Source organism: Chiloscyllium punctatum, chromosome 26 (genome assembly GCF_047496795.1).
Source record: "Chiloscyllium punctatum isolate Juve2018m chromosome 26, sChiPun1.3, whole genome shotgun sequence".
Classification (NCBI taxonomy): domain Eukaryota; kingdom Metazoa; phylum Chordata; class Chondrichthyes; order Orectolobiformes; family Hemiscylliidae; genus Chiloscyllium; species Chiloscyllium punctatum.
Genome location: NC_092764.1, coordinates 17,683,938 through 17,702,502, shown reverse-complemented (window position 1 = coordinate 17,702,502; position 18,565 = coordinate 17,683,938). Strand labels below are relative to the sequence as shown.

The 18,565-nt window shown below is 43.2% G+C and overlaps 2 protein-coding genes across 2 annotated transcripts in view; both read right to left on the bottom strand.

The window, feature by feature from the left end:
- LOC140496302 (meckelin-like) overlaps positions 1 to 16,372 on the bottom strand; it is a 169,864-nt gene extending 153,492 nt beyond the window's left edge. Inside the window, exon 1 of the mRNA XM_072595887.1 lies at positions 16,273 to 16,372. The gene's annotated coding sequence lies outside the window, so the exon portion shown is untranslated. The remainder of the gene's footprint in view (positions 1 to 16,272) is intronic.
- On the bottom strand, positions 11,006 to 16,846 carry LOC140496303 (protein phosphatase 1 regulatory subunit 3E). The gene is given in 3 exon segments (XM_072595888.1): positions 11,006 to 13,772; positions 16,589 to 16,656; positions 16,658 to 16,846. Coding segments are annotated over 3 exon segments (987 nt in total). The 5' UTR covers positions 16,691 to 16,846; the 3' UTR covers positions 11,006 to 12,886.
- Between the last annotated feature and the right edge of the window lie 1,719 nt (positions 16,847 to 18,565).

The window sequence follows — 18,565 nt, the reverse complement described above, 5'->3', positions numbered from 1 at the left end:
CACCTAGGAATTTCTCAGGCCTTTTGAAAAGAATGTTTTTGTTTTGGCTATGAACAGAGTGGACCAAAACTGAATGAGTTTCTAGACATTTTCTACTCAACCTGTTCAGAGATGCAACTGTACACCTGTGGATCAGGTGTGACTTCAACTCTGGCCTCCTGGATCAGAGGTAATGAAAGGCAATGTTGAAGGAGATGCCCACAATTAGAATTGCAGTGGAGTACAGTTTATTGACATCACAAAATACAAAATATAAAGCAATATTTTCACAATGAACAAATGGAAAATACAGCAGTACCGTTCCATATACAACCAGGTTGACTTTCTTTGGCCACCGAACAGTTTTGGTTCTTGCAATCTCCCAACTCCAATAACACAACGGAACTTCTAAGTGGCCATTATAAGATTTAATTGTTGGCCAAGTTTACTGCATATAAACAGAACATTAAACCACAAACTGTTTGAACATTGTAACATTGCCATAATTACAAATGTTACCTTGTAGTACAATGCAACACTAAAATCTTTAAAACTGGCAATTATAGAAACTATTCCTTTCAAACTGACACACAATGACAAAGGTTTATTTTGTAGCATGGTTAGGTCAGAAATTTGCACTCAACAAATAGACATGCACATATACAGAAAGATGAACAGTTGTCACCTGGGTGAGACACAGGTAAAACATATACCACCCCAGTTTAAAAAGTTGTTGCATGGAAAATCTGGGAACTTTTCTTTATTCTTTTAAATTATTTGGCAGGTTTGATAGAACCAGTAGCTATTAGTATTCAATATTGCATAGTTCACCAATGTACTATTGCACAGATAAATGGGCAAGCTCCGAGCTCCAAAGCTGAGAATTAAAAAAAAATTCATTGAACTGAAGGCCAGATCTCACCACAAGGAAAAACAGCCAGGGCAAATTAGGTTCAATACAGAAAACAGGACAGAGGAAGATTCCACAAGCAATATCAATCAAAATATTCTCATTACTGATAGGTTTGAAAGAAAATAATTTATGACAGTAGGTCAAGAAAAAACTGTGCAGTGTTCTTTCCCAGAAACCTCATGGAGGTTGCCTATCTGATAAATCGCCTAAAGCTCAAAATCAAACACAAGAAAATCTGCGTCAATGACTAACTTTTATTATTCTTGCCATTTATAATTCTCCAGTACTTTCTTCCCCATTAAGCAGCAAAGCACACATTCAGCCCAGACAACCAGACATGAAAACCCTACCTCAGGGTAACTGGGCAGAAAGAGTGCCATACGGCAACAAGAACCAAGCACAAGAGCTTCTGCTCTTTCAGGTTTGGAGCCAGGATGGATGCTCAATTGGACAGGTGCTAGCACTCCCTCTCACCACTCTCTCTCACTGTGAAGCCTGCATCCACACCGACCCTCTCCACTAGGCCTGTAGCCTGGATCACTCCTCCATCCTGAGACTCTGGTGGATGTTATTTCAGCAGCAATCACTGCCTCCTCTGAGGCACTGCTGAGAACTTCTCCCCCCTCCCCACCACAAGCTCCTGATTTCAGAGGAAGTGTCACGGGTGGTCTCACCTCTGACTGATTGGCAAAAAAAGGAGTGACAAGAATCTGTTTCCAGGTTTCCAACCAGCAAGCAAGAACACCCTCCACACTCTCAAAGCCACAATACAATTCTGCTCAGGCTACAGTAAGAGTAAAATTCATACACTTCCATCTGTCAAAATTCAAGCAAAGCAATATGTAGTGAAAATGGTGAGCACTCAATTCATAAATTACACAAAGAAAGAATGGATTCTGCATATATATAACAGGATACTGAATTACAAAGACAAGGCAGACAGATAGTTTGTGTTCAATACTTATACACTTCAAACAACATTTAACACATGATTCATTTATAAAAAATAGATGTAATTCTTTACATACATGTAAAAATACAGACATTTATCATATTAAAATACTACAACACAAGTCACATCGTAAATTCCTAAAATTAAGGAGAATGCACCTTTCATGAATAGGTGAATAATATTTATTTTATTTATTTACTTTTGATTTGCAGACAATGTTTCTTGGCCAGTCATGCAGTCTCTCAATTTACAGAAATTGCATTAAGCTGACGTGATCCTCAAGTATATTGCACAACGCTGGGCCCAGATTAATCTTACAAAGGAGCTATCAATCTGCACAAGTCTCTTTGCTAGATGACACTTGTCAAATCATTACCTTTTACATCAGCTGACATCTAGAACCAAATCTGAAGTGACAGTCAGGGAAATTTCCTCTGACGCCCATCATAAATGTTATGATAGACATGTCGACAACACTGCATTACTATCAGTTACTAACAAATGTTATTTTTACCTATTTCTCCTTGTATTTCTTTCTTGCTTTATTTTCCAATTAGAAACCAAGGAGACAAGTTAGGATAAAATGAATGGGGAGGGGAGGTGTGTAAAATTCCTTTATGGCCCTTTGACAAAACCAGTCAAGCAACAACGTATTCCTATTCCCATGGAAGTGACAGCCTAGCGGTATTATTGCTAAACTATACATCCAGAAACTCAGCTATTGTTTTGATGACCTGGTTTTGAATCCTATCATGGCAAATGGTGGAATTTGAATTCAATTTTAAAAATCTGAAATTAAGAATCTACTGATGACCATGAAACCATTGTTGATTGCCAGGAAAATCCCATCTATCCTTCAGGAAAGGAAATTGTCATCCATCTGGTCTATGTGTTATCCCGACAAACAGCAATGTAGTTGACTCTTAATTGCCATGTGAAACAACCTAGCAATTCCCTCAGTTCAAAAGCAGCTAGCGACAGGTACTAAATGCTACCAGCCAGCTACACCTATGTCCCACAGTGAACAATAAAGGGCAGGTGTTATACTGGAGCAGCATGTCACATATATTGTTGGCACTGACACTAACACAAGACTTGGACAGATTCATGCTGCATTTCTCCTCAAAAGGTGCTAATTCACAAAGAGAGCTCCCACTTCACACAACCCCTCTCAGGCCTATTGCTCCAAAGGTCAGTTTGCATTAAAGGTGTGTGGAGCGATCAGAAATGTAAACTTTGGTTGACTTTATTTTCATACTCCTTAGCTCATGGGAGCAAAGGCCATTTGTAATATCTCTGCTACTTTTCCAGATGAAATCATCATTCTGCTCAGTTAGCCCTGAGTTCTTAAGTGCAGGTTGTATTAAACAATTGATCTACATGATTAGATTATGAAGACTTTGATTAACAAATTCAAAGCTCTTTGGACATGGCACAACAGAAACTTGTACAATGCCTTTCACAAGAATGGGATGTCCCAAAAGTGCTAAAGAAACAATTGATGCGTAGTCACCGTTACAGTGTAGGAAACACAGTAGCCAACACATTTGGCCAGCTCTCACAAATAGCAATGTCAGAAGTCACCTGACATCAGGTTATAATCCAACAGGTTTATTTGAAGTCACAAGCTTTCGGATCACTGCCCCTTCATTAGAAGACTTCACCTACGAAGGAGCAAAGCTTTGAAAGCTTCTGATTTCAAATAAACCTGTTGGACCTCTGACCTTGCCCACGACAGTCCAACACTAGCACCTCCCCATCATGCCAACCACAAATAGCAATGTGACAGTGAGCAGATGCTCTATCCTTTCATTATATCAATAGAAGGACAGAAACTGGACAGGATAATGTGGTTGATACCTCGCTCAAATGGGATCTCTGATGTCCACTTTGAAAGCAGACACTGGCTTGGTGTTGTGCCTAACCCCCCAAAAAAAGGCAGATCCAATGTGGTATGGCACTCCAATGCCAATTTTGCCTGCTCTAGTCTCTGGTATGGGACTTGAAAACACAAACTTATGAATGAAAAGCTACACTGCTACCAATGGAGCCATCATGCACACAATTGGTTAGGAGATGATCTCTAAAATGGGTAACTTTCCTTACAATAAGTAGCTTTTCTTATTTGGTTTGAAGGATTGCTGTAACATTTGTCCATCAAAAAAGATTGCTTAGTTAATCTGACCACAGGATATTTCAAATGTGAATGAAGAACTTGAATTAATATAGCAGCTTGACATGTCTCGCAAAAAATATTGCAAACGCACAATCAATTGAAGCCAAGATTGTTAATAGATGTGAAAGAGGTTGAAGCCCCGGAAACAATGACCTATTTTGAACTGTTTCTTAAAATGGTAACATATGCCACAATTATGCAGAATACGTAGGGTGCTTAAGGTAGGTGACACATGTATAAAACTAACGTTGCTACATTGACAGAATGACAGTTTTACAAATGTATTCCAGTACTTCAGGGAATGTTTAACCGTGGATTCAGAGGTTAGTTTTGCCCCTCTGATATAACAGTGCTATCTGGATCTGGTATGCACTTCCATAACAAATGCCACTGAGAGGGGTATTACTTCAAATAATCATTTCTGAAATACAAGAATACTATCAATATTAGCTGTGGATGGCACCAACCCGAAGTAAGATCCCATAAGCAAACATCCATAAACACTTCCAACAAGATAACCACCAAATGGATTTTCACCCATCTCTGTCACTAAGGCCAATCTTATCTCTGCTACTGTTCTTCCGACTGGCATAGTTCTGTACACATGCAGAACAAACATGGCATCTTCTTCATTGGTACAGTATAGCTACTCATTGACTAGATCAGGCTTGTGGTTACTGGTGCACTAATATTTGTAAGTCAGACAACAATGGTAATTCCTGAAAGATAGAGAATGTAGACTTAGAGAATGATCTCCCTTACAGGTAGTGAAATAACTCCAGAGGCCAGCATCCTCTCACCGAGTCACCCTTTAATTACACATGGAGAGTCCTTGGTACTGATCCAGCTCCCTCAGTGCCAGCTGTCAGAGAGACCAGAACATTCTTGTTCTTATCTATCAGCCGGAGCTCCCTGATTGGGCCAGATTGACAGCTCCATATTCTATGAGGTTCACATGCTGACCCATTACAATTACAACAGGGAGGTCAGAACTACTCACCATAATTCTACTTCTGCTATAATGGTCCATCATTCTCGTTGATGTCCATCCATAGGCTGCTCAGGGATGACAGACAAAACAGGCACATTCAAGACTGAGACAGACAGATTTTTCATCAGTAAAGGTATCAAGGCTTGTAGGGAAAATGCAAGAAAGTGGGATGTGAACGGCAGAGCAGACTTGAAGGGCTGAATGGCCTTTTTCTGCTCTTGGATCTTATGGTCTTACGGGTGAAGTGGAGTTGGCATTTGGCAATTGAGAATATTGTACAATTGTTACCTTTAATCCAGTTAGAAATCAAATCTACTGACTTTATAGGGTAACAGAACAGTTTATGGCCATCACTTTTGTCTTGCTAAAGGCAAGTTAGGCTGAGATTAAAATGAGTCAAAATTAAAGTGGTGCTGGAAAAGCACAGCAGGTCAGGCAGCATCTGAGGAGCAGGAAAATCGATGTTTCGGGGAAAAAGCCCTTCATCAGGAATGAGAGCCAAACCATTCCCGATGAAGGGCTTTTGCCCGAAACGTTGATTTTCCTGCTTCTTGGATGCTGCTTGACCTGCTGTGCTTTTCCAGCACTACTCTAATCTTGAGTAAAATTTGCAGCATCTGCAGTATCTACTTCTGCCTGAGATTAAAATGATCTGTGTTGATCATTTTTTGTCCTAATTTGAACATAGTAAATGCTAGATAATACACAGAAAATAGATTTGTGGGCTTCCCTTTTGCATACTTCACAACAGTGGGCTGAAATCTTATGACAGCTGCTAAACATTTGGATAATTACTTTTCTATGTAAGATTTAGCACTTTCCATGACCACCTGATGTGTCAGAGCACTTTATGGCCAATGAGGTACTCAGGAGAATTAGGAACTCTCGCAGGCAATTTGCAGCCAGCAAGCTTCCACAAACAGCAGTAGGACGTTGACTACAAAATCTGTTTGTGTGTTGTTGACTGAGATACAATTGGCCAGAACACCAGGATAAGCTGACTGCTCTTCTTCAAAATTAAAAAATCACACTACGCCAGGTTATAGTCCAACAGGTTTGTCTGGAAGCACTAGCTTTTGGATGAGTCACAACCAACTGATGAAGGAGCAGCGCTCCAACAGCTAGTGCTTACCCAGGTATCCAGGCTTCAGCTGACAAGTATCAAGTAACATTTGCAACACAGAGTGTCAGGTAATGACCATCTCCAAAAAGCAATACTCTTTATCAAGCCCCTTGACATTCAATGGCACTACCATTGCTGAATCCTCCACTATCAACATCCTGGGCGTTACCACTGACCAGAAACTGAACTGGATAAGCCATATGAAAACAGTGGCTACATGAGCAGGTCAGAGGCGATGACCCCTGCACTGGATAACTCACCTTTTGACTCCCTGATGCCATCAACAAGTCACAAATCAGGAGTTTGATAGAATACTCCCCAATTGCCTAGATGGGTGCACTTCCAACAACACTCAAGAAGCTTGACACCATGCAGGTGACAAAGCAGCCTGTTTGATTGTCATTACATCCACAAGCCTTCTCTCCCTCCACCACCAATACTTAGTAGCAGTAGTGTAGACTATCTACAAGATGCACTGCAGAAATTCACCAAGGCTTCTTAGGTAGCACCTTCCAAATCTACAACCACTTCCATCTAGAAGAAGGAAAAGGGCAGGAGATAGATGGTACGCCACCACCTGCAAGTTCCCTACAAGCCAATAGGGATACCTACCTCTAAGGGACTGCAGTGAGCAGCACGGTGGCACAGTGGTTAGCACTGCTGCCTCACAGCGCTAGAGACGCAGGTTCAATTCCTGCCTCAGGCAATTGACTGTGTGGAGTTTGCACATTCTCCCCGTGTCTGCGTGGGTTTCCTCCGGGTGCTCCAGTTTCCTCCCACAGTCCAAAGATGTGCAAGTCAGGTGAATTGGCCATGCTAAATTGCCCATAGAGTTAGGTGTAGGGGTATGGGTGGGTTGCACTTCGGCGGGTCGGTGTGGACTTGTTGGGCCAAAGGGCCTGTTTCCACACTGTAAGTAATTATAATTATAAACAAAACAGCTCACCACCACCTCATCAAGGACAATAGGGGATGGGCAATAAATGCTGGCCCATCCAGCAGAGTCATATACCATGAATGAATAACAAACATAAATATACTGTGAGAATGCAACAAAGGCCTTGATTTAACACTTAACCTTAACCAACAGTTTAGCACTCCCTCATTACTTCGCCAGTGTTACAGTCTGGATTTTGGTACTCAGGTTCTGAGAATGAACCCATAAGCTTCTTACTCAAGACTCAAGAAACACAAAATTCACATGATGTGGAGGTGCTGGTGTTGGACTGGGGTGGACAAATCAGAAGTCACATGACACCAGGTTATGGTCCAACAGCTTTATTTAAAATCACAAGCTTTGAACCGCTACTCCTTTGTCGGGTGACTGACAAAGGGACACCGCTTTGAAAGCGTGATTTCAAATAAACCTGTTGCACTATTACCTGGCATCACGTGACTTCTGACAAAATTCACAAAGGCTACACTTTAAAACAAACTCACAGTGTTAAGAACACAAATGTTCTAGAATAGATTTATTTGGGGAGGGGAGCAGCAGCAATGGACGCAATAGTCAATTTCTTCACTCAAAAACTGTGAAACAGATTGGCTTGCTTCCCAACAATTGTTTCAAAACAATTCCTGACATTACACAGCAAAACAATCCCGGAAAGTGCCATAACAGTAAGTTAAGTTTCGTCAACAGCAGCTGTGTGTGCTAGCTACATGATGCATTGATCAAATTCAACAGGGTCCCGTAGACAGCACCTTTCAGACCTACGACCACTTCAATCTAGAAGGACAAGAGCAGCAGATACCTGGAAACAGCACCACCTTTAAGCTCTTCTCCAAGCCACTTACCATTAGTTTATGAAGTAAACCAACACAATAAATTACCTTGACCGCTAAACTGTGTGTAAGCTTCAGCTGAGCGATGAGGAGTGCACCTTCACAGTGCACGTAAAGCCCAACATAAATATTAAGTTAACACCAGCTGCTTCTCACAAACACTGACAGAAACTATATTGCATAATGGAAGCACATGCACCAGGTTACGAGTTTTCTGGCTTTTCACTAATGGAACCTTTGTTTATGAAATAGATTAAGTGAAGCAACTCTGTTGAAATGGATCAGCTGTTCACTGCTGACACCACCTATAGATCACAAAAGTCAGTCTTGAAATCAAAGTGACTAAAATTCAAGAGTTTATAATTATACATATAATATAGAATCAGAGTATCTTAAATGACTATAATAAGGCCGTTTCATCCATCATGTCTGTGTCAGCTTAATCCAAATCTTCATGCTTTTTCCATAACACTGAATTTCTTCCCTTCAAGTTTATATCCAGTTCATTTTTGAAAGTTACTATTTTTGAATCTGCTCCTACCTTCCTTCAGGCACTGCATTCTAGAATATCATCATAATTCACCATGTGAAAAAAAAAGTTTGCCACTTTTGGTAATTATCTTAAATTGGTCTCCTTTGAGAATCAACCAGCCTCTGTCAGTGGAAACAGTTTCCCCTTACTTACTCCATCAAAACACCTTCTACGTTTCAACACGTCTGTAAAATTTCATCTTAAGCTTCTTGACACTAAAAAAGAACAGTCCAGTGTCTCTGATTTCTTCATATAATGAAAGTCCCTGACCTATACTGGCATTCATATGTAAAGGTTATTTGGAAGGTTCAATTGGAAAGGTAAGTTTTAGGGACTGAGTAATTCAATTTTCTTTTAAAATAAGAATTCAATCTGATTTTCCCCTTGTCAGTCTGCAGATTGCACAGAAGTAAATGATAATAAGCCAAAAATGTTCCTGCAGGTCCATTTTATGTGGTGGTGAAAACAAGCAAACATTTTTTTAAACTACTAGTTACATTACATGCACAAGAATGCAAGAGGTATAGACATAAACAGGAGGCAGTACACTTCTGAAGGAGATTTACATGTCAAAATTCAGATTGGACTTGAGTAGAGTTTATAACATTGTCTACCTTCTTGCTTTAGTATCGAGATTATAATCTATGCATTTATTTAAAAGTTTCCAGTATTCAATGTCTGATGAAAATCTCTAAGAAAACGTCCCATCCTACTTTTAAACCCTGCAATATAACCAGCATTGTTTGTACCTTTTCCTATAAGACATTCGTCTGAAGGAATGATATTCCAGCAGCTATGGCTAATGATTAATATACATATAAAAGTCCGCTGAATAGTCCCTTATCTGCTGTATAGAATCATGGAAACCCTACAGTGTGAATAGAGGTAACTTGGCCTATCAAGACTGCAGTGACCCTCTAAAGGGCATCCCACGCAGACCCAGAAACCCGCCACCCAATCCCCATAACTCTGCATTTACCAGGGCTAGTCCACCTAGTCTGCACATCCCTGGACACCACGTGCCAATTTAGCATGGCCAATCCACCTGTGCTACACATCTTTGAACTGTGAGACGAAAACAGGGCACCAAGCAGAAACACATGCAGACACAGGGAGAATGTGGAAACTTCACACAGACAGTCGCCCAAGGGTGGAACCAAACCCAGGGCCCAGGCGCTGCGAGGCAGCAGTGCTGACCACTGAGACACCGTGCCAAAGATGAATTTTACAGTGTTTAACAAGGCATCATCCAGTTCAGTAATGCAAGCATCATTTTGTTAAACATGGTTGTGAGCCTGACATTGCACCTTAAAATTCTTGTGATTCACATATTGCTCACAAAAAAAGTAAAAGGACAGGAAACACCAAGTGGAACATTTGCCTTGAAGATAGGGAGGGTGAATGGAGGTAAAACAAACCATCTTCCTCTTCTTATCTCCTTTATTTTCTCATGGGATAAGGGCATCGCAGGCTAGGCCAGCACTTATTGCTTAGCCCTAAACTGTCTAGAGAGTAGTTAAGAGTCAACATTGTGGGTCTGGAGTTGCATGTAGGCCTGATCAGGTAAGGATGGCAGATTCAATTCCTTGAAGGACATTAGTGAACCAGATGGCTTTTACAACAATTGACAATGGTTAGATGTAATGTTAGACTGGCTTTTTTCAAATCCCGATTTTAATTGAATTCAAACTCCACCACCTTTCATGGTGGGATTCAAACCGACACCCTGAGAACTAATCTAGCACCATTACCTCACAACCAACAAAGGGCAGCACTGAAAGCAAACTGAGAATAAGCTTGGCTGAATGAACACAAATACTCTGGATGCTGAAAATTCGAAATAAAAACAGATAGTGCTGGAAAACTCAACAAGTTATACAGTGTCTCTTCATTTTGATTAAAATCATTAATTTTGCTTTTCTTGCTCCACTGATGCTGCCAGACCTGGTGAGTTTTCCAGCACTTTCTGCATATATGATCTAAGCTTATTTACTTTTGCCTCTCAACTACATGGGTATTGTTTTCATTTTAAGAGTTATATCATATTTACAACATAAAATGAGGGACTCAGTCAGCACACTACCACCTTGCTATGCATCTCAATATTCATGATCGACATATAGCAGGTCAGAGATTCCTCACAAAAGTTGGCCAAATTAACATGGTCTTATGCAGATTTTTTTTAAAAGAATTGCTACTTGTTTCTACTTAAGTCTCTTGCTACCATTTTCCTGCTCTCATCTCTAAGGATTCGTCCACACTTAAGAGCAAAGTACAGCAGTAATTTGCCTTCTGCAGGATGATTCATCAGAAGACAGTCCGACTCTTACTAGCCTAGCTATCATCAGGCACGCTGGAAGAACTTACAGGCTGATGATCAACTTGCCTGACCATTCTACAGAGCCGAGACTGTGATGCTGGAAAAGCACAGCCGGTCAGGCAGCATCTGAGGAGCAGGAAAATCGACATTTCAGGCAAAAGCCCTTCATCAGGAATGGTTCTCATTCCTGATGAAGGGCTTTTGTCCAAAATCTCGATTCTACTGCTCCTTGCATGCTGCCTGACCTGCTGTACTTTTCCAGCACCACAGTCTTGACTCTGATCTCCAGCAGCTGCAGTCCTCACTTTCTCATACTAGAGAGCACCTCCCATGGCCAACAAGTGGGAATTCAGCCCAGAACTTCTAGTCGGATGGCAGTGACACTATTGCTGCACCAGAAAAATACCTTCATCTATAAATGCATACATAACGTTTTGATGGTTATTTCAGTTCTGATCTCATTTCCTGAAACAGTGGAATCAAATTACAGGTTAAGGTATGAGCAATGCTGAGGCTGTTCCAGCACAAAATAGGGGCTAAAAATAAAACATGCAGCATTTTCCAAGAGATTCATCAAACACAAGTGTACATCCTATCTTTGTACAATGACACAGTGATATAGCATGGAAGTTGCAAGGAAAATACCATTTTACAAGCCACAACAAGAAATAGCATCTGCTGCAATAAGAGATTACTTCTGGTGTGAAACTAACACTGATATGCCTTTAAATGTTTTCCTCTCTTTAGGATTTAAACATTTGTTTATAGGAAAGGTTTGTATATTATAACAGAAAATGAATTAAAACTAGCCATAGAAAAGACATTTATACTTTAATCAAAGAATACACACAGTATAGTGTTTTGTGTTCTCTTCCTCTCCCCACACTTTTGCAACAGTCCATAACTTCAATGTATTCTGATTTTTGTTAATTCTGAAACTCTTAATATCATCTGTCAAGTTCTTTATCACAGCATTTCTAGAAATAGAAAAGTCCCGGAACTTGGACTGATCAGAGCACCTAACTTTTATTTTACCAGAACTAAATCTGTTATCTGACTGGAAAAATGTTAGGTTAACCGTTGCAATCGTTTTACAATTTGCTTCTCTGGCAGTTTACTTCACTATTCTTTACAGTATTATCTAAAGCATTTACATTTGACACCACTTCCCTTTCTCCTCACTTCCGCAAGGTCATTGCAAACAACTTGCTTTGACCTCCATTGTTATAGAAACATAGGAAACAAGAGCAGGCCATTCAAGCCTGATCCACTATTCAATATGGGGTCAGGGCTGATCATCCAAATCAGTACCATGTCCCCACTTTCTCCCCCATACCTTTTGATCCCTTTAGCCCTAAGGACTATACCTAACTCCTTGTCAGTGCTTTTCTCAATACTAAAAGGTCATTCAGGTCACTGCCCTGGAATACTGCCAGTCACTAAGAAGAGATAAGGGCCACAGGAAGCAGCTCCATGATGCGTGGTGATGTGATTAATAGCATGCTTGCAGAAGTGGAAGAAATGTTTTATTAAGACACATTTTTCCTCTAAAAATGCTATTACTCTTATTACACTTTGATAATGAGCTATATTGGTCTCTATATAACGAAGTCAATAGAAAGTGCCACTTTGGAACTGCAAAGTGCATTAAAAAAGACTTAAAAATATTACCCACGACTAAGGTGGCTTCTGCAGCAGAAGCCACCCCTATCTCAAGCGATCTATGGCTGTGGATTGGATGTGATCTCACATTGTTCCTCGTTTTGCATAGGTTTCCTGTAGCTCATTGCTACTGAGGCTAACCTGGTCACATAAATTTCAGCAACAATAATAAAACACACAAAGTGCTGGAGAAACACAGGCATTCCTTCCCCAACCAAATAATAAAAAAAAACAAACTCAAGTCAATTTCCCAAAATAACTGTGACCAATTTTCCCAATGAAACAAGTTCTTTTAAAAAAAAGAAAATTAAAGTCCATTTTTAACATGATAACAGTTGAAGAGCTTGAAACAGAAACAAAATTAGAACCTCGTTTCTCATCGTCGATACAAGTGACATGCTGGGTGTATGGTACAGGCTCGGGTGGAGACAGGAACATCCTGTTGTCCCTCTTTCAAATGAAGTGGATCCAGCCGTTTTCCCAGTCCTTGGGCGGGGAGATTTTGAACTTGTGGCTTCTTACCTGGTAGTCAGAGCCCTTGTTGTTGTCCCAGTACTCCCGGCCCGCCACCAAGTAGCGGATGGCGAACAGGAGGGTGCCTCCCGTGTCCAGGAAGACCGGGGCCACCAGTTTGAAGGAGAAAGTGTCCGTGCCGCCGTCCGCAGAGTGGGCGCTGTAGGTGGCCGCGACGTCCATGTAGGACTGCCAGTGGTTGAGGGTGTACCTGACCGTCACCTGCTTCTCGTAGGCGATGTTGAGCACCCGGACGAGTCCCAGCACGCTGAACTGGTCGGTGGAGATGCTCTCCAGGCAAACGCGGTCCCGCCGGACCCTGCCCTCGAAGTCGGGCGAGCTGCCCGGGTTGCTGAAGAGGGGCTCAAGGAGGCGGGTGGGACTGTCCAGGAACATGGCCATCATGTTGTTGCTGAGCAGGCGCTCGGGGGTTTGCTCCCTCAGCCTGGCCATCACCCTCTGAGGGACGTGAGGCACCTCGGCGTCGCAGAAGTGTCGGATGGTGGTCAGCTCCAGACCCAGCGAGTCGGCGAAGCGAACCTTCTTGCTGCTGGCCCGGGTCAGCACGGTGACCGCTCGGCCCCCGGGAGCCGGCAGCGACTTGGCCCTCCTCCTCTGCCCGGGGCTCGTGTTCTTGTTGCTGCTGCTGCTGCTGCTGGGGGTCCCGTCCCGGCTGCGTTGCTTGTCCGCCTGGCCTTGGCGTCTGCAGTTCTCGTTGTCCCCCATCGTGGCCAGTGCACACTCCTCGGCCAAACTGCCGGATAAAGCGGCGATGCAGCTGAAATTCCGGGGCATGAAGAGCCCGGTGGTATCCATGGGGCACAGACTAGCAGCGGAGACAAACCAAAATAAAGGTGGATTTTACAGAGAGATCTGTGCAAGAATTCAAGCAGAAATTCAGCAATTGCACTGCAGAAAGCGCTACCGCCACATTTTGTATCTCTGTGTGTGCGTGTGTGTTGCTAGTAGATTATCATCGAGGCTGCAAACATTATATATACCACACGAGGGGTAAAATAAGACCCAAGAAAAAAAAATCCAAGCAGATTGCACACAAAACTGAGTGACGCCAGTGACGACGCAGAGAGCTAGCGGAAGGTGAGACTCTTCCCCCACCACCAAGCGTTCTAGAAATGAAGGTCGTGCAGCGGGGGGGAGGATGGGTTCAAGTTATATTTGAAGAGGTTGCAAGCAACTCAAAACATAACCTCATTGACCACCCCGCCTCTGCACAACAGGCAGCCACAAATCAGAAAAAGGCAGCCTCCCACTGCAATCGCTGAGATCGCCTGAACCTGGGAAGTGGGAAATCCTGGATGAGTTCGGGAGGTGGGGCAGAAAGAGAGAGGAATGGAGGAAGAGATAGTCGAGCCGGTCAAGAGATTTAAAAAAAAAGGCACTCGCGATAAAAACCAAAAGAACTGCGGATGCTGTGAATCAGACACAAAAGCAGAAATTGCTGGAAAAAACTCAGCAGGTCTGGCAGCATCTGTGGAAAGAAATCGGAGTTAACGTTGCGGGTCGAGTGACCCTTCCTCAGAACATTCTCATTCGCATCGCGGTGTCAAAGCTGCAAGGTGGCCGGCAGGAGGAGAAAGAAAACACCCCGGTTTGGGTGGATTTCCAGTTCCACTCACCAAAGTGTCCCTTTGGGATCGGTGCTCGCTGAAGGCTCATCTACACGTGAAACCCAGGGAGACCGGAGACCCAAGGTGGACAGAAGCCAGTATTTGCAACCGGGGCTCATGCCCCACGCCAGCCTTTGTACAATCACATTGGGGATAATCGGCTACAGACACAGGCGGGGTTTAGATTAGAGTGAGCTACACAGATGCTGGAAACCAGTCTTTAGATTAGAGTGGTGCTGGAAAAGCACAGCAGGTCAGGCAGCATCCGAGGAGCAGGAGAATCGACATTTCGGGCAAAAGACCTTCATCCGGACGGACTTTTGCCCGAAACGTCAATTTTCCTGCTCCTCTGATGCTGCCTGCCCTGCTGTGCTTTTCCAGCACCACTCTAATCTAAACTCTGGTTTCCAGCATTTGCAGTCCTCATTTTTGCCTACAGACACAGGCGGGGCATCTACTGAGCTCAACATTCAGGTGTGAATTCAACTGGACAGAATCCAGATTCCTGGTGAAGGGCTTTTGCCCAAAACGTCGATTCTCCTGCTCCTCTGATGCTGCCTGACTTGCTGTGCTTTTCCAGCAATACACTCTCGTCCCAGAATCCAGAATATCTCCCACCCCCGAGGGAAAGCTCCCCATAAGTATCGTTGGTGGCAGGTTATCTGACCCGCTGTACATGTCACTTTAAATTCTGATTTGTAGCATTCGTGATACTTTTGTTTTTTAAAAAAGCAAACACACAGAAAGAACGAGAGGTGATCGCATTGAAACATATAGGATCCTTAGAGGGCTTCACAGGATTAATACTGAGAGAATGTTTCCCCTGATGGAGAGCCTTAGGCCAGAGGGCATAGTCTTAGAATAAAAATGATTACAATTTAAGACTGAGCCAAAGAGAAATGTCTTCCCTGAGTGTTGGGTGTTTTTGGAACTCTGCCACAGAGAGCTGTAAGTACAAAGTCCTTGTGTGTGTTAAAGGCCAAGAGAGATTCTGGATCCGTACATGATTTGGAGGTGCCGGTGTTGGACTGGGGTGTACAAAGTTAAAAATCACACAACACCAGGTTATAATCCAACAGGTTTAATTGGAAGCACTAGCTTTCGGAGCAACGCTCCTTCATCAGGTGGGTGTGTACTCCAAAACCACCTGATGAAGGAGCAGTGCTCTGAAAGCTAGTGCTTCCAATTAAACCTGTTGGACTATAACCTGGTGTTGTGTGATTTTTAACCTTGGATCAGTACAGGCATCAAAGATTACAGGGAAGCGGCAGGAAATTGGGTGTGAGGAATTTCGTGTGAGCCATGATCCCGGTAAATGGCGAGGCAGATACAATGGGCCGAATGGCCTGCTCCTGCCCTGTGAAACTCAACATGTCCGGGAAGAGAAGCAGGAGTAAACATTTTCAGTTCGCTATGCCTTTTTTTCAGATGCGTGTTCTCTCTACCCCAAATCTGTGAGGATGGTCTTTATAAATATGTGTAGGTCTCCCGGGGCTTTACTGTTGTGGGAGGGGGGGAGGGGGGCGGTTTCTGACGAGCCAATGTCAGTGTCCATTGCGCCTACCACTGAGGATCGTGCTGCGTGTCACGTTTACATTGACTGGAGGGGGGGTGGGTGGAACCGGGAGGGAGAGAGCGAGGGCGACCTCTGCAGACACCGACATCAACACAAAACAAGCAACTTTCGCTCTCACCTACATCACTCGCTCCATGATCCTGGATTAGTGGTGCTGGAAGAGCACAGCAGTTCAGGCAGCATCCGAGGAGCTTCGAAATCGACGTTTCGGGCAAAAGCCCTTCATCCCTCAGTCCATGACCCCGGTAGACAATCGGCTTCAAACTCGCGGCTGCAAAGCTGGTACGTGCTGCTGGCTGCGTTTCAGACGCTGTATCTCCGCGGAGGTGGCGGGGGGGGGGGGGGGGGGGTGCGAGATCCCAAATCAAACTGAAAGCCCGGCACGGAACACGTTCCAACCAGAAACACACACACACTTCTCAGTAAATGGGTACCAACCAGGTCAAATTGAATGACGACACTGCACTTTCTGTAGAAAGCAACCAAGCAATTTGACGAAAAGGAAACACTCACGCACTCTCTTTGTGGTCCCTTCCCCATCTGAATGAATTTTTAAACGCGTCCTCCTTGTCGGCTTCTCCGTTCCTGGTTGTAAGTGCAACGGCCTTGAGGAGATAATGCCAGCGCTTATAAATAATAATAAAAAAACACGAGCCTGTTCTCTGCTTTTTGTAATGAGACACTTGCCGGGTTTTTTCCCTTCCCCCAAACAGACTACAGGTCGAGGCTTTCCCGACCTAGAGCTGTCACAAAGTCCTTATCGGTCGATGATTTTGTTGTAAATTCAAGCGCTCCATTTGTCCTCAGCAAGCTCCCGTAAATAGCAACGACCAATAGATAACCAGATCAGTACCAGCCTCTATTTTTCCCCAAAGCAATATTTCCCATCATGTCTATATTGTGTATTTTTAATTCAGTTTCTCAGATGTGATTCTTATATTGTTTGTATGCAAGTTAGACAATGATGTATCAGGACATGATACTTCTTAAAATCTACGTAAGATTTTAGCTTAATATTGTCGAATGTAACTTCAGTGTCAATTTTTGCATCAGAATGCTCCTGTAAAACTCCTTAGGACATTACTTTTGTTACAATAAAAGCATTGCCTAAATATAAGTATGTCTTCTAGATTAGTAGCCTATATATTAAATAGGTAGAGAACATATAATAATAAGGTGACAATAACTTTGAACAGCATTTCAGCTAAGATTGTAAACTTCAGCAGACAAGTTATGGAGTCATAGAGATGTACAGCACAGAAACAGACCCTTCAGTCCAACTCATCCATGCTGACCAGATATCCCAAACTAATCTAGTCCCATTTGCAACACTTGACCCATATCCCTCCAAACCCTTCCTATTCATATACTCATCCAGATCCCTTTTAAATGTTGTAATTTTACCTGCCGCTACCACTTCCTCTGGCAGCTCATTCCATACATGCACCATCTTCTTCATAAAAAAACTTGCCTCTTAGGTCTCTTTTATACCTTTCCCCTCTCACCCTCAACCTATGCCCTCTAGTTCTGGACTCCCCCATCCCAGGGAAAAGACTTTGCCTATTTAACCTATCCATGCCACTCATGAATTTATAAACCCATATGAGGTCACCCCTCAACCTTTGACCCTCCACTGAAAAAGCTCCAGCCTATTCAGCCTCTCCCTATAGCTCAAATCCTCCAACCCTGGCAATATCCTTGTAAATCTTTTCTGAATCCTTGCAAGCTTCACAACATCCTTCCCATAGGAAAGAGACCAGAATTGCACACAATATTCCAGCAGTGGCATAACCAACGTCCTGTACAGCCACACCATGACCTCCCAACTCCTATAGTCAATGCTCTGACCAATAAAGGAAACCATACCAAATATCTTCTTCACTTGTGGGCGGCACGGTGGCACAGTGGTTAGCACTGCTGCCTCACAGCGCTAGAGACCTGGGTTCAATTCCCGCTTCAGGCGACTGACTGTGTGGAGTTTGCACGTTCTCCCCGTGTCTGCGTGGGTTTCCTCCGGGTGCTCCGGTTTCCTCCCACAGTCCAAAGATGTGCAGGTCAGGTGAATTGGCCATGCTAAATTGCCCGTAGTGTTAGGTAAGGGGTAAATGTAGGGGTATGGGTGGGTTGCGCTTCGGCGGGAGCGGTGTGGACTTGTTGGGCCGAAGGGCCTGTTTCCACACTATAATCTAATCTTATGTCTTCTTTTCCAACCAAATAATCAGTTGGCCATAAAATGAAAGAATGATGGTCTTTAGCGTCGGACATCACCATGGATTCCTGTAAGCAGGAGAAAGAATGGAATAAATTAAGTAGTTTCTGATACTTGTGCTTGAATCCCGGTGAGCTCACTAATCTGGCATTCCAGTCACTCTCCGAACATGGTCTAGATGGATTTTAACTTCCCACTAAGTCTGT